Source organism: Epinephelus lanceolatus, chromosome 10, assembly GCF_041903045.1.
Source record: "Epinephelus lanceolatus isolate andai-2023 chromosome 10, ASM4190304v1, whole genome shotgun sequence".
In the NCBI taxonomy this organism is placed as follows: Eukaryota; Metazoa; Chordata; class Actinopteri; order Perciformes; family Serranidae; genus Epinephelus; species Epinephelus lanceolatus.
This window is the reverse complement of record NC_135743.1, coordinates 17,886,600-17,907,309: the sequence shown is the minus strand read 5'-3', so window position 1 is coordinate 17,907,309 and position 20,710 is coordinate 17,886,600. Positions and strand designations below refer to the sequence as shown.

The 20,710-nt window shown below is 40.6% G+C and overlaps 2 protein-coding genes and 1 pseudogene across 3 annotated transcripts; all 3 read right to left on the bottom strand.

Annotated features, from left to right (window-relative positions):
- Positions 1 to 3,670: 3,670 nt before the first annotated feature.
- LOC144464499 (uncharacterized) lies at positions 3,671 to 5,541 on the bottom strand (annotated as a pseudogene). Its single transcript, XR_013492199.1, has 4 exons — positions 5,406 to 5,541; positions 5,157 to 5,201; positions 4,371 to 4,602; positions 3,671 to 4,116 (listed from the first exon to the last, which is right to left on the bottom strand). The product of XR_013492199.1 is annotated as an uncharacterized LOC144464499 (transcript).
- A 929-nt stretch (positions 5,542 to 6,470) lies between these two features.
- apoc4 (apolipoprotein C-IV) lies at positions 6,471 to 7,573 on the bottom strand. Its single transcript, XM_078171712.1, has 4 exons — positions 7,457 to 7,573; positions 7,134 to 7,179; positions 6,948 to 7,032; positions 6,471 to 6,806 (listed from the first exon to the last, which is right to left on the bottom strand). The coding sequence occupies exons 2-4, from the start codon at positions 7,177 to 7,179 to the stop codon at positions 6,596 to 6,598; spliced, it is 342 nt and encodes a 113-aa protein (XP_078027838.1). The 5' UTR covers positions 7,457 to 7,573; the 3' UTR covers positions 6,471 to 6,595.
- A 10,429-nt stretch (positions 7,574 to 18,002) lies between these two features.
- Positions 18,003 to 19,206, bottom strand: apoc1 (apolipoprotein C-I). Its single transcript, XM_033640787.2, has 4 exons — positions 19,055 to 19,206; positions 18,617 to 18,686; positions 18,377 to 18,512; positions 18,003 to 18,249 (listed from the first exon to the last, which is right to left on the bottom strand). Exons 2-4 carry the CDS (start codon positions 18,669 to 18,671, stop codon positions 18,189 to 18,191), a joined length of 252 nt encoding a protein of 83 aa, XP_033496678.1. The 5' UTR covers positions 18,672 to 18,686; positions 19,055 to 19,206; the 3' UTR covers positions 18,003 to 18,188.
- Between the last annotated feature and the right edge of the window lie 1,504 nt (positions 19,207 to 20,710).

Sequence of the window (20,710 nt, the reverse complement as noted above, 5' to 3'; positions counted from 1 at the left end):
GCTTTAAAAACAAACAATAAAACCTTGAATTCAATCCTGTAACTGGCTGGTAACCAGTGCAGGGATGCCAGCACAGGTGTTATGCTGTCTCTTTTCCTTGTGCCAGTTATCAGTCTTGCAGCAGCATTCTGGACAAGCTGCAGGCGTGACAAGGACGATTTAGAGACACCCAGATATAATGCATTGCCATAGTCCAGTCGGGAGGTGATCAAGGCATTTGTGATGGTTTTTAAGTGGTTTGAAGAAAGGAAAGGTTTGTATATAATATCACATGCAAAGGTTTCACCAAGTTTAATTTTATTTGAGTCCAAGAGTGGACCGGATGAAGTTCAAACAAAGAGGAAACAGGAAAATGTCCTGAAAATGAGCTTTACCAAACCAACAATGTGAGAAGTCTCTCAGGAGAGCGCGGTGGGTTGGTAAGGAACAAACAAATATCGTCTGCAAAGAAACTTATTTTATTTGTACTATGGCTTTTTTTAATGTGTTCCATGGCTACAGCAAAGAGAAGAGGACTTAAAGGGCAACCTTGCCTGCTGCCTCCAAAAAGGGAAAACATGTGTTCATGTAATACCGCTACAGCTGATCTTGGCTTGGGGCTAAGTTTGGTACATGGGGTGCCGAATTTGAATCCAGTGAGGACTTAAAAAAGATATGGCCGTTCTATGAAACATAGATGAACATTTGAAGAGTCAGAACTGTTCTCTGTTTTTGTTGTGTTAACAATGGTGATGTTATTTGGACGAGGTTAGGTCAGGGCTATGGAATTTTAAATCGGCCAAACTTTGTCACCCTTCCTACCCTCAGGTGTGATAAACTACACGCTATCCCTATTTTTTTTAATTTTTTTTTTTCATGAATAACAGTAATAAGAGATGTGGAAAATGTTTCAGGCAGGCTTTGAGTTTGCGGGTCTTTATATTACTTATAAAATTCAAAGGGCAAGCCATCATTACCGGGGGAATTTATTTGATTGTAGAGAGGATCCCATAATATTTATTTCTGTAGCCATAAAAGCTAAATCTAGATTATCACAATCCTTGTCTGCAAAGATAGGCAATTCTACAAGGGAAAAAAATGTATCCACCTCTGAGGTGTCAGTCAGTGATGAGATGAGTGTAAAGAAGAGAATAGGATAAATAAAAAAGGTAATTTCCTCAAGACTGGATGTTATTCTGTCCTCATCTGTCCGAAGAGACTTTATGGTTCTTATGTTCTCCTCTGCTTTTCTGCTGACAGCTGCCAAGCCAAGACCCTGGGTGCTTTATCTCCCTATTCATAATATTTCTGGTTAGACCTAAGAATGGCTCTTAATGTCCTTTGAGTGCTTAGAGGGTTGTAGTTGAGCTTTTTGTCGACCAGCAAGCCACATGTTTCTCTACAGCTGATCCAATGGAGCAATCACTTTCTCCAATTGGGATCATTCTGCTGTGTATTTCTCTCTGAGGCCAAATGCTTATGGTACAGTTTGGCCTTGTAGAAAAGCCTTTAAAGTCATTAAAATCATTTGGAACAATTTGATTTGATCCCTTATAGAATGACAGAAATCAGTATGTTTCAGAAGGGTTGGGTTGAAGCGCCATCTATATGGCACTACAGAGATTTATTATAGGTTCTCTCTGTATTTGACATAACCAGCAGAGCCCGATGAAACCTTAAGACATGATCACTTCAGCATCAAGTGGTGAGAATTGCAGATATGTCATGTGGTAAGAATATTTATTTTTAGCTTGTCTTTAGCTTTGAGAGGGTTGATCAGTTGGATTAGTCCCTTTCATTGGCCTGTAGTTGTCAATGGTTGTCTGGATCTTCTCCCACACAGAGCTTTTGACATTAGAGGCCCATTCAACATAGCTGCCGGTCACTAGTTGGATGTGGTCTTCATAGTAAGCATCAATATAGCCCAGCACTGGTTCCCCCCAGCCCTGGACCTTAGCTTTGGCTTCCCTGTGAGGCACACAAGCACACAGATGACTAACAAGGTACATATAACATGCACACACAAACACATCGATGTGCACACAAACAAAATATGTTGACAGTTCTGAAAACTGGCAATCATTCACAGAGAGGCCCAATGTGCCTCGCATTAACGACAATGATTGTGATAGTGATACCTGGCTTTCTCCACCAGCCTCTGCAGTAATCCTGGAGAGTCGGGCTGTTTTGGGGCTGGTGTCTGGGCCAAAAGTGGGCCACATGCTGTACAGATGTTTGTCAATGAGAAAGAGCAATGATGTGACAAGCTCAGAATTAAAGAAAGTGAGACTGAAGATGAAGGAAGATACTTTTTAAAGCCATACCTTGCATTAGTAAGATGAGACCGAAAACAAGCTCTTTCACATGCATCTGCCATGAGAAACACAACCGTCAGCAGCTTATATGTCATGATATTATTTCTATAAGGCTGAAGTTGTCTGTCAAGTCAGTCCAACTGCACTTCATGTTAGATGTCACAACTCTGTATTCTCAGCACGTTATTTTGAAATAATGTTTTCTATCAGTTCAGTCCCTCTTCAGCAATAAAATCAGCACAATGTCAAATAAAATCCCCTGATTTCAAATCAAATGTGTTCATTCATTTCACAGCAAATATGTGCAAAGGCTCTGGTCAACAGACGCTGAATCAAACAAGTGTTATCAAGTGGCTTTATTTGTGTTAGGTGACCGCAGCCGCGTGAACATTGGTCCAGATCGGGTGACCATTCATAGTCCTGTTCTTTTATCACTTTTTTGATGAACATCTGAGAGACAGTGAAGCAACAGGTCTTTGACTAAAATGTTACAAAGACAAAGTAGGGATTTATTCACTCTCTAAGTGTCTCTTAGTCTTGATATTCTCACAAATAGGAAACACTTATAGTTTTATTTAAAGAAGATGTCAAAGGCAATAGTTTGATGTGAAATTTGATCTTAACTTGAGAGCTGCTTTCATTCATCACAGATAGTTGTGTGATTAGTTTTTCTTTTGCATTTCTTATGGCAATGTAAATGTTAGCTCTGCTGATCCTCAAATCTTTTCAAGATCAACATAAGCTGAGTTCAATAATTGTCTGGGTGCCCTTTGGATCAGATGTCTCAACCCATTAGGTGGGTGCTGATATGTATACAGGCCAGTCAAAGTCTCTGTCCCTCTGTTCTGGCAGGAGAGATATGGGTTTTAATGAAGTGTGTGTGGGTGGGTGTGTGTGTTTAATCAATTTAATCTTGTCATCTCTTTGGCTCTGTACTTAATGTAAGTTCCGTATGGGAACCACTCAGATGTGAGAGTTTATAACTGAATAACTACAATCGCACTTACAAACCTGATCTCACAGCTGTCTAAACAGATGGGGCCAAGATTTTTTCTTGTTTTTAATTTGTGTGTTTTGTTTTAAACATCTGTACTGTGCTACAGAAGTGTGTCAAAGGTGTGTGTGTGTGTGTGTGTGTCCCTGACATGACTGCAGCCTCCCATTATGCATCAGAAAAGTTATATTTATTCTAAAATATATACATTTCATTAATACACATCACATATACACATTTTAAGACTTATTGCAAATTGCATATTTAAATCAAAGTATTTAGGCGTTGTGTTTTACTTAGAATGCAAATGTGTTAAAGGTCAAAAATTAGGATTACTTTTTTTCCTCAACTTGAATCACTCGATGAAGAAGCACATTTCAAATAGTTTCCAGTTCATTTTTAATTAACACATTCAAACGTATACATACGCAATCACACAGAGACTTTGGTTAGTTTATCAAACACAAAATACTGTACATGCACAAACTGCATAGGTGTTGTTTGCTTTTGCTTTTAAAGTTGCATGTTTTGGCAAAGATATTGATTTGAAAAGAGGCAAAGGATGGTTTTTGCATTGTGCACTGCTCTTCTCAGCCTAAACTGGTGTTTGTTTCTATGATCTATCATCTACTACAGGCTGCTGACAGATGGCTTCCTCCAGTCAGTCTTCTTTACTCAGCAGGCAGGAATTTGTCCAGGTAGACCTTGATGTTATCAATGCTGTCGCTCAGGAAGTTGCCGACGTAGGGACGCAGGTAATATTCGTACGCACCCAGCACTTTAGTACGGGCGTTGTCCACCAGAGGACCTGCCTCCTCGCCCAGGCCACTGCACAAATGAGTAAAGACAGATTATTTAAAGAAATCATCCAAATAAAAAGACTTGTCACGTAGCTTGTACCTGGAGAATCTCTATGTTTTATGTGCAGGTCCTATTTTCAATAGAAAATGTCATTTCACAGCAAATTAGCAGTTGACCTGGACACACTTCTTAACGTTAGCAGCTGAGAAAAGTTTTCTGTCAGTTTCAGGGTCAATGATAAAAGATCTTCACCAGAGGGATATTTCTCAGTGAACACTCACGTGGCAACCTTGATGAAGGCTTGGAACTCAGGCTTAGTCTGCAGTTCCTCAATGTAATCCTTAGCAGTCTGTGCCCGCTCACTGTCTCCGATTTTCTCCACCAAAGGAGCAGCAGCGGCCTGCAGCTTGCCGTAACCATTCAGCAGCCTCTTGTAAAACGTAGCTTTCATTTCATCGTACTTGTTAACAAGCTCCTGCGATGGTGTGGGAATTTCACACAGGCTCACAGAGACTGGAATGAAATGAGAATGGTGGGATTGTTAGGATAGAGCCAGTGTTGTGAAAATATAAACCAGATGAGAATAAGTCAAAAGAGCACCAAGAGACATTCATTTGAAAAAGCTAACCATGTAAATTCCTGCTTTGGAGGAATCATCAAAGAACCAAAGACAAGCTGCTTGGCATATCTTGGTTTCTCACTATTGGTGATTGTATCAAATCTCAGATTTCTCTGACCAGTATTCAGTGTTTTCTTGAAAAAATCAGTCTTTATCTTGCATGCTAGTCACAGATAAATCAGATTAGGAGCCAGCCATGCAACAGTGTCCACTGAATAAGAGCAACAAATGTGAATGCAATAAAGACATGTTAAATCTGATCTTTTTTTACAACAAGGAATGACAAAAAATGAAAAGCATTTACATTTAGTGTAGCTTGCTTCAAATGGCTCTCTATGTTTTGTATGAAGTTTTCTATTTGTTCACATACTAACATCATAATTAAGCTTTAGTTGAGAACATAATCCATAAAATATAACAGCTCAGGTTGCATTGGTACTTTGCCTACCCTGCAGAGCGAGGATCAGCGCCAAGGCGTATTTTGCATTCATGTCTGAAACAAAAGAGAAGAAGAAAAGAACTTAAAATTGATCTCTCCGTTTGGTGAATCAATATTCTTTTCTGCATTTGATATTTTAACCTCAGGAGACGATAAACAAGTTGGTAAAACTGCAAACACTGAATGCAAAAATGCAATACCTAAATCTTTTTAAAATAGAGACGCTGCAAAGGCTGCTGTAGTGAGAAGAGTAATTACCTGCTGCTGTGTTGGATGTACAGATCCAAGATGTGACAGCCTTCTCTGCAAGTGAGTTGTCTGTAACTCAGAGCTCACAACTGGACAGGTTGATATAGGGGGGACTGCAAACAAACGTCATCTGATGAGCATACACACACCTACACACACATATGTGTGCACATGCAGTGACACACACACACACGCGTTCCCCTAAATAAATGCCAGTATACATGATATTCACTTTGAATATTGTTTGTTGAAATATGACTGTGTTACTCAAATTTAACCTTATCTATATCTGTATTCATATGGCGATGCACTTGGAGCCCTCCTGATAATACTGTGTAAGTGTTGTGTTGGCAAAATGTCACAGTGTGTGTATGTCATAATCATCACATTTACCATGGCAGAAAACTTTTCAAGCAGCTCATAAAAGAGATTTATCTTTGACAGTGAACAGTATTTTTGAGTAGATTAGCTTGTGCTGGTAGACATGTCTGTGACATTAAGTCAGAATCACTGTATGATGTCTGCTCAGCGATAGATCAGTCAAATAGTCAGCAGGTCAATCAACCAGGACATTTGTAGACACATTGTACTGTACCCAGAGCAATGCATGCCGGGATTTCTACCTTTACCTTTAACCCACATACCCTGATGCAGGCTCCATGCAGGGTGATAAATGATCACTGTTATCATAATTTAAAGGTCTTCCTTTTCCTCCTTGTCTTTTTTTCATTGTATTTTTCCACATAACTTCTAGATTTCTGCAAATATTAGCACTTAACAGCAGCAGCCACTGAAAATAGTAGGATTTATTTGTTCATTGGCAGAACCGAATGTAACTCACTGAATATATTTCCAGGGAAATGCCACCTACAGGAAATGTGCATGTTAATACTAAGAAACTGCAGATTTTATTTGTAACTGCTGAATAGAAATCATATCATGTACAAAATGTTGATGAATTACCTCCTAATCACACATTTGTATCTCATTGCTACCTTTGAATATTATCTCTTATGATCTCTACCTCTCGCTCTTTGCTTTTCTTGCAGGACAAGCCAGGCACATACAACAACATCTACTTCAGAGGTTTATTACAGATTCTGTCTGTATTTGATAAACCAGCAGAGCCCAATGAAACCTTAAGACATGATCACTTCAATATCAAATCGTAAGAATATTTATTGACTTTCAGCTCTTCTTTAGCTTTGAGAGGGTTGATCAGTTGGATTAGTTGCTCTCAGTTGCCTGTAGTTGTCAATGGTTGTCTGGATCTTCTCCCACACAGAGCTTTTGACATTAGAGGCCCATTCAACATAGCTGCCGGTCACTGGTTGGATGTGGTCTTCATAGTAAGCATCAAAATAGCCCAGCACTGGTTCCCCCCAGCCCTGGACCGTAGCTTTGGCTTCCCTGTAATACACACAAGCACACAGATGACTAACAAGACACATACGTAAACACATCGATGTGCACACAAACAAAATATGTTGACAGCTCTGATAACTGGCCCAGCGTGCCTCGCATTAATGACGATAATTCTTATAATGATACCTGGCTTTCTCCGCCAGCCTCTGCAGTAATCCTGGAGAGTCGGGTTGTTTTGGGGTTGGTGTCTGGGCCAAAAGTGGGCCACATGCTGCACAGATGTTTGTCAATGAGAAAGAGCAATGATGTGACAAGCTCAGAATTAAAGAAAGTGAGACTGAAGATGAAGGAAGATACTTTTTAAAGCCATACCTTGCATTAGTAAGATGAGACCGAAAACAAGCTCTTTCACATGCATCTGCCATGAGAAACACAACCGTCAGCAGCTTATATGTCATGATATTATTTCTATAAGGCTGAAGTTGTCTGTCAAGTCAGTCCAACTGCACTTCATGTTAGATGTCACAACTCTGTATTCTCAGCACGTTATTTTGAAATAATGTTTTCTATCAATTCAGTCCCTCTTCAGCAATAAAATCAGCACAATGTCAAATAAAATCCCCTGATTTCAAATCAAATGTGTTCATTCACTTCACAGCAAATATGTGCAAAGAAGTGACAAAGTGTATTTTTACCTTTTCCGCCGGCTCTGGTCAACAGACGCTGAATCAAACAAGTGTTATCAAGTGGCTTTATTTGTATTAGGTGACCACAGCCGCGTGAACATTGGTCCAGATCGGGTGACCATTCATAGTCCTGTTCTTTTATCACTTTTTTGATGAACATCTGAGAGACAGTGAAGCAACAGGTCTTTGACTAAAATGTTACAAAGACAAAGTAGGGATTTATTTAAAAATTAAAAATATTTTTCTCATATGAGCGGATGGGCTAAATATCTTACTGTGGCACAAAGCAAAATATTCAAACTTGAGGAAACACCATCATGAATGTACTAATGTTAACATTTATCTGTTTATTTCATTCAGACATGTAATATAAAACATGCTACAACAAGCAATGTTCATTGAAGAAGACGCGTCTCACTAGAAATGTCTTGCAAATTTGGGAAGGGAAAGTTATGGACATTTTTCCAATAGAAGTTAACAGTAATATAAAAGCTTCAGTCTGTTGTGGTTAATAGTGCCATGCTATGAAAGTGTTACACTTGTTTAAACATGTCTTAATGAATAAATATTAATTTTTAAAAGCATTCATGATGTTTTAAACTTTATTTTTTACTCTGTTGTTATTAAAATGGCATCACATGTGATGAAGAGTGCATTATGACTTGTGTAGGACTTGGACTTGTTGGCCTTGACTTGGGATCTGACTCAGGAGTTGAGTGCAAAGACCTGAGACCTACTTATCCTGACTTGATCCCCCCTCTGACTAATAGTTTTCTTCCCTCAGTAACAGAGGTTTCCTGTACCGACTTTGATCATTTTGTCGATAGTGCCGTAGGCTCGCTGTGAACAACACTTGACTCTGTAGCTCCTCTTAAAAAGAAGTTAAAAAAGCAAAGAAAGTTCGCTCCTTGGTATAACTCTCAAACCCGTAAGTTAAAACAAATATCGCGAAAATTTGAAAGGAATTGGCGATTGACCAAACTGGAAGAATCTCGTTTAATCTGGACAGACAGTCTCAAAACTTATAAGAGGGGCCTCCGCAATGCCAGAGCAAACTATTACTCAGCATTAATAGAAGAAAACAAGAACAACCCCAGGTTTCTTTTCAGCACTGTAGCCAGGCTGACTGAGAGTCAAAGCTCTATTGAGCCTTGTATTCCTTTAGCCCTTAGCAGTAATGATTTTATGAGCTTTTTTAATGACAAAATTCTAACTATTAGAGGCAAAATTCATGACCTCCTGTCCTCAGATAGTACCTATCTAACCTCAAACACAGCTGTAAGACCTAATATATATTTAGATTGCTTCTCCCCAATTTCTCTTCAAGAATTGACAGCAGTGATTTCTTCATCTAAATCATCAACGTGTCTCTTAGACCCCATCCCAACTAGGCTACTTAAGGAGGTCTTTCCTTTAGTTAACACTCATATATTAGATATGATCAATATATCCTTAGGCTATGTACCACAGTCTTTTAAGGTAGCTGTAATTAAACCTCTACTAAAAAAGCCCACCCTGGATCCAGAGGTGTTAGCCAACTATAGACCAATATCTAATCTTCCCTTTATGTCAAAGATCCTTGAGAAAGTAGTCGCAGACCAGCTGTGTGATTTTCTCCATGATAATAATTTATTTGAGGAATTTCAGTCAGGATTTAGAGTGCATCATAGCACTGAGACAGCTCTAGTTAAAATTACAAATGACCTTCTGATTGCTTCAGACAAAGGACTTGTCTCTGTACTTGTTTTATTAGATCTTAGTGCGGCGTTTGACACAATTGACCATCAAATTCTACTGCAGAGACTGGATCACTTAATTGGCCTAAAAGGTTCTGCACTAAGCTGGTTTAAATCTTATTTATCTGATCGTTTTCAGGTTGTTGATGTTCATAATGAATCATCCTTACATACCAAAGTTTGTTTTGGAGTTCCGCAAGGTTCTGTGCTCGGACCAATCCTATTTACTCTATATATGCTTCCTAACATCATTAACATCATTAGAAATCACTCTATAAATTTTCATTGTTATGCGGATGATACTCAGTTGTATTTATCGATGAAGCCAGAAGAAAGTAATCAATTAACTAAACTCCATAACTGCCTTAAAGACATAAAAACTTGGATGAGCAGCAATTTCCTGATGTTAAATTCAGACAAAACTGAAGTTATTGTTCTTGGCCCCAAACAACTCAGAGACTCTTTATCTGATGACATAGTTTCTCTAGATGGCATTGCACTGGCCTCTAGCACTACTGTAAGAAACCTCGGAGTAATATTTGGTCAAGATTTGTCTTTTAATTCTCATTTAAAACAAACCTCACGGACTGCATTTTTTCATCTGCGTAATATTGCGAAAATTAGGCCTATCCTGGCCCGAAAAGATGCAGAAAAATTGGTCCACGCTTTTGTTACCTCTAGGCTGGATTACTGTAACTCTCTATTATCAGGTAGCTCTAGTAAGTCCTTAAAAACTCTCCAGCTAATTCAGAATGCAGCAGCACGTGTACTAACAGGAACTAAGAAACGAGATCATATTTCTCCTGTTTTAGCTTCTCTGCACTGGCTCCCTGTAAAATCCAGAATTGAATTTAAAATCCTACTGTTAACTTATAAAGCTCTAAATGGTCAAGCTCCATCATATCTTAGTGAGCTCATAGTGCCATATTATCCCACCAGAACACTGCACTGAGAACGCAGGGTTACTCGTGGTCCCTAAAGTCTCCAAAAGTAGATCAGGAGCTAGAGCCTTCAGCTATCAGGCTCCTCTCCTGTGGAATCATCTTCCTGTTACGGTCCGGGAGGCAGACACCGTCTCCACATTTAAGACTAGACTTAAGACTTTCCTCTTTGATAAAGCTTATAGTTAGGGCTGGCTCAGGCTTGCCCTGTACCAGCCCCTAGTTAGGCTGACTTAGGCCTAGTCTGCCGGAGGACCCCCCTATAATACACCGGGCACCTTCTCTCCTTCTCTCTCTCTCTCTCTCTCTCGTATTCTATTACTGCATCTTGCTAACTCGGCCATTCTGGATGTCACTAACTCGGCTTCTCCTCCGGAGCCTTTGTGCTCCACTGTCTCTCAGATTAACTCATATCGCAGCGGTGCCTGGACAGCGTGACATGTGTGGTTGTGCTGCTGCCGTGGTCCTGCCAGATGCCTCCTGCTGCTGCTGCCATCATTAGTCATTAGTCATACTTCTACTGTTATTATACACATATGACTATTGTCACACATGTATACTGCCAGATATTAATACATACTTTCAACATATTGTACCACAGTAGCCAGAACTATAACTATAATATTATTACTTTCAATAATGTTGTTGTAAGCTACTGTCATTACCTGCATCTCTCTCTCTGTCTCTCTCTCTCTCTCTCTCTCTCTCTCTCTCTCTCTCTCTCTCTGTCTCTGTCTCATTGTGTCATACGAATTACTGTTAATTTATTATGCTGATCTGTTCTGTACGACATCTATTGCACGTCTGTCCGTCCTGGAAGAGGGATCCCTCCTCAGTTGCTCTTCCTGAGGTTTCTACCGTTTTTTTTCCCCGTTAAAGGGGTTTTTTTTGGGGGAGTTTTTCCTTATCCGCTGTGAGGGTCTTAAGGACAGAGGGATGTCATATGCTATAAAGCCCTGTGAGGCAAATTGTGATTTGTGATATTGGGCTTTATAAATAAAATTGATTGATTGATTGATAAAGATTTCAGAGACACACATTTTAAAGGCTTTAGTTTGATGTGAAATTTTATCTTCACTTGAGTCACATGAGAGCTGCTTTCATTCATCACAGATAGCTGTGTGATTAGTTTTTCTTTTCTTCAATTTTTTTTTCATTGTATGGCAATGTAAATGTTAGCTCTGCTGATCCTGACCTCTTGAAATCTTTTCAAGATCAACATAAGCTGAGTTCAGTAACTGTCCAGGTGCCCTTTGGGTCAGATGTCTCAACCCATTAGGTGGGTGCTGATATGTATACAGGCCAGTCAAAGTCTCTGTCCCTTTGTTCTGGCAGGAGAGATATGGGTTTTAATGAAGTGTGTGTGTGTGTGTGTGTGTGTGTGTGTGTGAGTGTGTGTGTGTGTGTGTGTGTGTGTGTGTGTGTGAGTGTACGTATTGGGGGAGGGGGGATAAGATAAAGATTTTCAGCCAAGCAAAGCATTTTTGTGGGCAGAGTCCACCGCAAAATCAATTTAATCTAGTCAGTACTGAGGCTCTGTGCTTGCTGCATGTCCTGAATGAGAACAACTCAACAGTTTATAAGTACATCACACTTACAAACCAGATCTCACAGCTGTTTAAACAGATGGGGTTCCTGGTTTTTACATCATGTGTTGAGTTTTATACCTCTGTACTGTGTGTTAAAGGTGAATGGATTGATGAATTGATTCCTGGCACACTTTTTAGATTACATACTTTTTCATCTTGGGGTTTTGGGGAAGGCATCAATTATTTTCGAGTCAAGAGACTTAAGTCCAAATGAAGTCATTGGTGTTTAACTCCAGGTTGAGTTTTTAAAATTTTGTCATTTGGTTGTGGGACAATTTGCAACCTTTTGGGGGGTGAATAATGAAGTGCCAAAGGTGCCAAAAGCAGTTCCTTGAATGGCGACTTGAGGTTGGCTCCAGAAGCAAGTCAATCCCCATAGACCCCCATGTTAAAATTACCAACTTTACAGCAGAAATAAACATGTTCACAGCCTGGTACAAAAATGATTTTGGTCTCCATAGCTAATTTCAATATTCATGACAAGTATACAGGGGCGAATTTCATATAACCATTCACATTTTATTAAAGGCATACTTTGCAGATTTTCAACCAGCTTTGCATCATCACAGTGGAGGTAGTATGTGTAAATGAATGTAGTAAACTTCCCTCCATCTTACCAGCATCCAGATCTCCCTGCTTCTCTCCCAGCTCAAATATCCAGCAGCATCTGGTAGATAAACCAGCCCCAGCATCCAGGGGATTTTTGCTCCATGCTGTCTATGCCCACCACCACAGAAACAAAGAGTATAGAAGTGGATCGAGAGAGAGAGACCTGCCCCCCTCTCTCTTTCACTCTCAAATGCAAATCAGATGGTAAAACTCAGCAGTGCTGATTAAATATAAACCAAGTTTCAGTTACTTTGCTGGCTATTTCTCCCCAAAAAGTACTTTTGAAACATATTTTAGTGCACTGTTTGGCTGTAATACATGCAGAGGGAGAGGGTGCCATATTGTTTCCTGTATTGTAAAAATGGAGGCTAGAAAAAACTGAGATCAAACAGTAGAATTAAGCAGTGCTGATCAAATATAACCCAATATTTTCTGACCACATTGCCTATTTCACAATTAAAATGCTTTCAGAAACATATTTTACTGACTGTTTAATAGCAGTTTGTGATGATTTGTTACCATATTGTTTCCTGTGGAAAAATGACCAAGCACGCATTACATCACTCACCACCAGAAGTGTTAATTGGCCCGGTGTGGTGCAGTGCATTCTGGTAGTTGTAGGTTTTCTACCTCTTGAGCAAAAGTGAATTGTGAATCAGTTTCATCTTCTTTGGTGCAAATGAAAGTGACAACAGGTACAATGGAGAGGCAAAAGCAAGACAACCTCCATAAAGGGAATGGTTTTACATGTGGTGGCCACAGACAGTTGCTCTCTCTTTATCCTTCCTGACTGATTCTTCTCTAGTTTTGTGTTCTGTTAGTGTCCTTGTCACTACTGGTAGCATGAGGCGGTACCTGCAGCCCAATCAGGCTACACAGGTAGTCCAGCTCCTCCAGGATGGCACATCCATATGTGCGATCTCAAGAAGGTTTGCTGTGTCTCCCAGCACAGTCTCAAGAGCATGGAGGAGATATCAGGAGACTGGCCGTAACATGAGGAGAGCTGGACAGGGCTGTAGAAGGGCATCAACCCAGCAGTAGGACCGGTATCTGCTCCTTTGTGTGAAGAGGAACAGGCGGAGCAGTAAGCCCTGGGTTCCTCCTGGTGCAGTGGGCCCTGGGTTCCTCCTGGTGCAGTGGGCCCTGGGTTCTTCTTGGTGCAGCAGGCCCTGGGTTCTTCTTGGTGCAGTGGACCCTGGGTTCCTCTTGGTGCAGTGGGCCCTGGGTTCCACCTGGTGCAGTGGGCCCTGGGTTCTTCTTGGTGCAGCAGGCCCTGGGTTCTTCTTGGTGCAGTGGACCCTGGGTTCCTCCTGGTGCAGTGGGCCCTGGGTTCCACCTGGTGCAGTGGGCCCTGGGTTCCTCCTGGTGCAGTGGGCCCTGGGTTCCACCTGGTGCAGCGGGCCCTGGGTTCCTCCTGGTGCAGGACAATACCCAACCTCATGTGGCCAGTGTGTAGGCAGTTCCTGTATGACAAAGGCATTGATGCCATTGACTGGCCCTCTCTTTCCCCTGACCTAAATCAAATTGAGCACCTATGGGACGTTATGCATCGGTGCATCCGATGCCACCAAGTACCACCACAGACTGTCCAGGAGCTCACTGATGCCCTGATCCGGGTCTGGGAGGAGATCCCCCTGGACAGTATCCGCCGACTCATCAGGAGCATTCCCAGACATTGTCAGGAGTGCATACACTACTGAGTCACATTATGAGTTGCTGTGATAAAAATCACACAGGTTAGGTCAGCCTGTGATTTAAATTTTTTACTTTGATTTTCGGTATGATTGTGAATCCAGTCTTCAGTGGGTTGATGATTTTGGTTTCCACTGACCGTTGTTACATCATTTTGTTCTCAACAAATTAAACAATGCACATCAGTAAAAAATTTCAGCTTGAATGATCAAGATCTGATGTTTGATTTTAGTGTTCCCTCAGTTTTTTGAGCAGTGTTTATTCACATACAAGACAAAACATCTTTGGTTTTAGGGTCATGGTGCTTTTAGTTTGCCACACTGGAAAGTATTTTTTCCACCGAATGAAACAGTGAAACCAGAATTTTTTCTAAACATGCACATTATAAAGGGAATTTTCCTTATCTGGAAAGAGGGTTTAAGGACAGAGGGTGTCATAATCTGTACAGATTGTAAATTCCCTTGAGGAAAGAGTGTAATATTGAGGTAAATAAAATAGACTTCACTTGATTATATCCTGTAATTAGAAAAGTCTGAAAAGGATATGCTCAGTGACTAACCAAGAAGTAGCAGTTTACTTGGCATCGTAAACCATTTGAAGTGAAAGTGATTTAAAGTTAATGTCATCTGATGCAATATTATCCTAATCTGTGACCTCTGCACACCATCTGCTGCCCACTGTCACTCTGTTCTCTTCATGGTAACAAATTTCAACGAACTCAGATGACTGGTGGATTATTAACCTAGCATAAACAGTGACTTTAGCCCGGGAGTTGTGAAATTGTCAGGAAAGCAGTCGTGTTGGCACTTGCCCTTTGGTACCAGCTATTGACACAAATTAACTGTTACCTGCCAGATACTGCTGGCTATTCTTTGGTAGCATGATCAGCTTAACTGCCCATTCATAGTCTAAATTAATCACCTGGTTAAAGTTTCGTAAATTCATTTAATCACATTGTGATCAGCCAGTGGTTGGTTGTTTATTTCAGTCAGGGAAGACTTGTTTTTTGACGTTCAGAAGTTGGTGGTAAGAAATACAGCATCAAAAGAACTTAGGACGGCAGAGGAGATACCTGCACACTGATACCACTGAGATGGACAGCCACAAAAAGGTTAACAGGCTGAGATCATTGCAAAAATTGTCTATTTATTTAGAATATCTGTGCACAAAAGGAAGGGTGCTCAAAGTGCAAAAACTAATAAAAAGTGATTAAAAACAGTAGCAAACATTTCAGTCCTTGACTGTCATCAGTGCACTTTGTGCGCCCTTTTTTATGCACGGCAGTCCTAAATAAATAGATTTTTTTTTTTTTTTTGCATTGATCTCAGCCTGTGAACTTTTTATGTGGCTATCCAGCCCAGTTGCATCGCTGTGTAAGTATCTCCATTGATAAACTTTTGTGCTGCCCTAAGAAGGCGCAGTTTCACAGCAGCTCTAAGACTTTGCAGTAGTTTTTCAACCAAGACAGTAATATCTTACAGGTCTGCTTTTAAGCACACAGAAAAACAGAAAAAAATCTTGCTAAAATGGGACTTTATTGTCAATGTCAGGTTTTTAGTGCGATGAAACACAGATGCACCTGGGTTTAATATAACAATGATTGTCCTCTGATTGCATTAAGGGACATATTTAAATAATGAACTGCAACCCTTGAAATATGTCTGAGATGAACAAAGGCCTCTTTTAATCTGCTAATATTCCAGCCTGTGGCGCCCTAAGGAACATTTAAACAGGGGTGGCCAGATGGGGTCACTGAAAGAGTTAAGGAATTCCATGTTGACAGACTTTCTTGTTTTATTTTACAGATAATATTACTAATCATCTGATGTGCATAGACTTACACCGGTACAGTAAACATTTTGAGTTGCAATGCAAGGTACCCTGGGTGCGTTGGTTGTTGATGTTCTGTGGCACCGCGTCAAGTTCTGCCTGTTACATGCATTGTCTTCTTTCAAGATACACGTTTTCACAGGAAACTTAACATTTATATACAGTCTCTTTCAAAATAAACACACTATGTCGATACAACACTGTGAATTGACGTTTTTTTCGTTCAACAAAACACGTGGTTAGGTTTAAGAAAAAAGAATAGGGTTTGGCTGTAGAATCTTATGGGAGGTGAACACCGATCTCGCGAGTGAAGGGTGACCCGGACATTTGCCACCTTAACTTTCGTCCTTGTCCCGCCATGTTTCCCCCTGATGCCGCTGGACGCCATTAAACCATAACGGCGACCAGCTGCGTATCATGCCGACGTTAAAGGACGGCTTTTTCATCGGTGTCTGACGCTGCAAGTCACTGCCCAAGTGCCAGATTTCGATGAGTTCTCAGTGAGACCGGGCTCATCTTTACATGTTATATGATTCACTGTTCTTCAAATAGAATAGAATAGAATAGAATAGAAGTACACTGATTATAAGGGAAAAAACACTTACTAGGAACCAGCCTTGTTAAGTCCTGTCCTGTTCATTTATTATTCATCCAGTACACTCACTGATGATACCGATGTTAACACAGGATTTATATCTTTTAACTTTTGTTTATTGATGTTTTTATTGCACTTTTTTCACATTGTTTCTTCAGAAAGATTACGTAAGTGATAATGCCAGACAAGGTGTTTATTACCTAGAATAAATGGCTGATGTGCGCTGTCCAATGCGCAGCAGAGGAGTGAGTACAATTTCACGTACAAATGATACGTTGCTGCCATACAAAGCCTGAAGTAGCGAGCTGAATGGCTAATGGTTTGTGAGATGGTCTCAGATGCGCACAAAGTATCAGTAAGTTCAGAGGGCGTGTGTCTTTCTTGCAGCTTGTGTGTTAAGTCTCCATCCTGTGATGAAGCACGGAAGATTACACTTAGTGTTGTATATGAATTGTAAACAGAGGCTTCGACTACCTTCATCTCTGTTGCTATGGTTACTCATACTATTACGCAGGTAGCGTATTAACTTAGAATGGTTAACAGACAGTTTTACTGGGAGTACTTGGTGGCTGCCCATTGTCAGGTTTTAACGGACACCCTGCAGCCAATCAGAATCAAGTATTCACCCAGACCATGGTATAAATTCAAATTATGTTGCAAAAACAATCATCTCTTGACAGAGAGGCAACATAATCATTTGGTGTGGTGAGCAGAGCGTTGAGTCATGTGAAGAGGTCAGCAGTCAGAGTGCAGGTTGTAGGCTGAAGGTGGGGACTTGTTTACTCTGTGGTTTAATTATGTGGCAATTTAATCACAGCATTTTTACTTCATTTAAATACTGTAATTACAGGAAACAAACATTTACTGGGAACAAGCCTTATCAAGTTTAGGGGAGACTCGTGGGTACCCTTAGAGCCCAGTTTCAATCACACATCCTGAGGTGAGAGTTCAAAGAACCACTTAGAAAATAGTCATGCCAGTTGTTCTCTTGCCAAAATGTAGCCTCTGTCAAGTTATGCCAATATGGTTGGTACCAATGGTACTGCTCACTTTGTCAAGTTTCACAAGGTACCACTACCTTTGCAACTGCTTTAAAATGATTGCACCACAGCCTCTTTAAAATAGTAATCTGGATGGCCATATCTTTCCTCTTTTAGGGCACCACTGATTTCCCCCTACAATATCTGATAAATATCCTGTAAATATTAATTTATTAAGTTTTATTTTGCTGGCTGTAAAATGTAATATTTGAAATAAACAAATAAATCTGTAAATTGGCTATGTCCATCCCACTTTCTTGCATACATTTTCCATTGTTTTATGAAATTTCAAAGAACATTTAGGTTAAGTCTAAGTCTAAAAATAAGTGAGTTTCAACCCGCCAGTTATTTTTTTTCAATCAGTTAGGAATGAATTGCAGTGATCTGTATAAAATATGGAGGCCGTACTGTTATACACCAGAACTGTTTGTGTGTTTGTTTACTTTTTTTATTCAGTACACTTAATTCTTATATTATTTCCAGTGAGAAAAATGGATATATAAATAATAATAATAATAAAATGTTTTCTTTTGATGTCTTTATTGCACTTTTTCACATTGTTTCCTCCAAAAAGATTACATTTAAATTAATCTACAAAAAACACTGACAGAGAGGCAACACAACCATTTTGTGTGGTGAGCAGAGCGATGACTTGTGTGAAGAGGTCAGCGGTCAGACGGCAGGTTGTAGGCTGGAGACTGGGACCTGTTTAGCGGCTGAGTTCTTGAACTCTTGTCTTCACCCACTCAACCCACTCATTGAAACGGGCCCTAATGAGGAAAGGGACGAAAACTGCGTTATCACAGAATCAGTGTGTGCACGTGCATACCTGTGTGTGTGTGTGTGTGTGTGTGTGTGTGTGTGTGTGTGTGTGTGTGTGTGTGTAGGCGCGCTTACTGTGAATTGACTGCAAAGTCGCTGGTTTGGAAATCATCAAAGCCGGTCTTGATCTTTTCACCCAGGTTTTGGCCCACCTGAGACACCTGCTCGGTAAACTTGGCCAACTTCTGCTCGAGGGTCTCCTCCTGGGCCTCTGCAGGTGAGAGCCACAGACAGAGACACAGTTACACAACGAGAAGGAAGAAATAAAATAACAAAAACGTGTTATTTTAAGGGCGTATCTAACACAAGACCTACCTGTGTATGCGACCAAAGCCAGCATCAGCACGGCAATTGCAAGGTACAGTCTCATCTTGGCTGTGGCTCTCTGAGGAGGGAGGACAGACACAGGTTCACGACACAAGGATCAAAAGGGTTTCACTTTTTTTTTTTTTTTTTTTTTTAAATAGCGCCCTCGTGCGTCAGCACCACAGCGACTGGACAGCGCCCTTTGCGTCGAGCCCGCCCGTTATAAATGTATGACCAACAACTAAAAGCCTAATATCTTTGTGGTTGCTTTTTCTCATTGCGTTTTAACCTTATTAACTCCTTCAAACACGCAGAAATAAGTAACATCAGAGCCAAACTTTTGGACAAACACAAACTCTAATTTGATGTTTGTCTTCAAGCTTTTCTTAAGTTAATAATATTTTGTTGCAGCTGTAGGTGTGATGCAAATGAAATTGTCAGACATACCTGCTGTCCGTCTCAGAGGAGGAAAACAATCGAGTGTGTTGGAGCGCCTGTGTGTGTTCCTCTTTATAAAGCGCGCTCGGTTCATGGAGGGTGACGCACAACACCAGACTTCAGTCAACATGTACACGTGGAGACCTTGAGGTGTCACTGCCCCCTTTATTGACCAGCACTACCAGTGCCGATGTTATTGCATTAAAAGATAATGATTATGATTAAGACGCCACGGAGCAAATCAGCGCGGTGCCTAATTACATAATGCGGTGAGATTATATGCAGCACGCTGATGAGGGGAATCTGGTTAAAGTCATCAACCACCACCACTGTGTGCAGTCTCTACTCATGGGTGTGACTAGAGACCAGCAGATGGGTGATTTTATTATCAGAAATGTGTCCCTGTTGCATATTTAGTGTAACATAAAACAGTGATGTGATCAGAGTTTATCTGTCAGCTGTAATGGTGTCAATAGATATGGTGAGATGTGATGCAGGAGGAACATAGTTCAGCACTGATAACATTATTACCAATGGACCTGAGCTATTTGGAAGCTCCTTTGGACCTGAAGTGTTGGCCAGCCAAGCATGAACTCAGATAGCCTTACATTTATTGGTCATGGCTAATCAAGATGTTTAATATTAAGCAACTGGACTGCTTCGGAGCCAGATTTGAGTGTCCTGGGGTTTGTGAGAATGATGCACATTGTAAAACCTCAATTAAAAGCCTAGTCCCAATTAAAGGCCCAGTCCCTTGTACTAGCCCGATGTGACTACACATTTTGACCAATAAACACCTGTCTCATTTCGGCCTGTTTACACGAAAACAATCTACTGAAAACACAATTGTTTGAAAAAACTTCCGGTTCAAACGACAACGTTTTGATAACAATCAACAACTTGCACACTGATTCGCAAAAATGACCAAAACGCTGTAGTATACATGCCAGGCCAGTAGCTGGTAGTGTGACTTTGTAATGACACAACAGGCGCCTGTGCACATGCGCTTCCTTCTACAGAGCGGCGATGTATAAACACACAAAATGGCAACCGCACGAATGTTTGTCTGGACGGACAATGACGTGGAGTTGCTACAGTAAATCTACACTTTGCTGGAGAAGCGTTGATAAATTCAACAGGGTGAGCAGCACAAACAGAGCTCGGGAGTCCGCCATTCTTGTTGTGATGGTCGACTTTCTCGCGCATGCCTAGTGACTGGAACCGTAACGCGCATGTGCGAAAAGTCTCTGTTTTCAGAGGAATTGCATATTGCAAGTTTACATGACAGCGGAGGCGGAAATGTTTCCAAAAGATTGCACTCTGGAACCCATTTTCAAAACATTACGTTTTCAGGCACCCGAAACGCCGCTGTCGTGTAAACGATCAGCCGCAACGCGACCAAAGATTACCGTTTTCGGATTTGAATATAAACAGGAGCTTAGATTCCTGGTCTGGTTGCCAAGCAGTTCATTTTTATAGAAGTTTTTTGGATATATGAAACCAGGTTTTTGTCTACCCATGTGACCTAATGTTAGTTGAACTGAACTGAATTGAATTGAATGCCTTTATTGTCATTGTACTTTACAATACAACAAAATCAGGAGTGCTACTCCACCATGATGCATACAATACAACATATAAATACAATAAATACAACACAAAAGA

What these genes read in the sequence shown, in the direction of transcription:
- apoc1 (XM_033640787.2), bottom strand. Translation starts at nt 18,671, where the DNA reads ATGAGACTGTACCTTGCAATTGCCGTGCTGATGCTGGCTTTGGTCGCA. An exon ending in GGCTTTGGTCGCATACACAG is followed by an intron (nt 18,513 to 18,616) that starts GTAGGTCTTGTG and finishes TCTCACCTGCAG; the next exon opens with AGGCCCAGGAGGAGACCCTC. An exon ending in GACTTTGCAGTCAATTCACA is followed by an intron (nt 18,250 to 18,376) that starts GTAAGCGCGCCT and finishes TTTCCTCATTAG; the next exon opens with GGCCCGTTTCAATGAGTGGG.
- apoc4 (XM_078171712.1), bottom strand. Translation starts at nt 7,179, where the DNA reads ATGCATGTGAAAGAGCTTGTTTTCGGTCTCATCTTACTAATGCAAG. An exon ending in TCTCATCTTACTAATGCAAG is followed by an intron (nt 7,033 to 7,133) that starts GTATGGCTTTAA and finishes ACATCTGTGCAG; the next exon opens with CATGTGGCCCACTTTTGGCC. An exon ending in AGGCTGGCGGAGAAAGCCAG is followed by an intron (nt 6,807 to 6,947) that starts GTATCATTATAA and finishes TGTGTATTACAG; the next exon opens with GGAAGCCAAAGCTACGGTCC.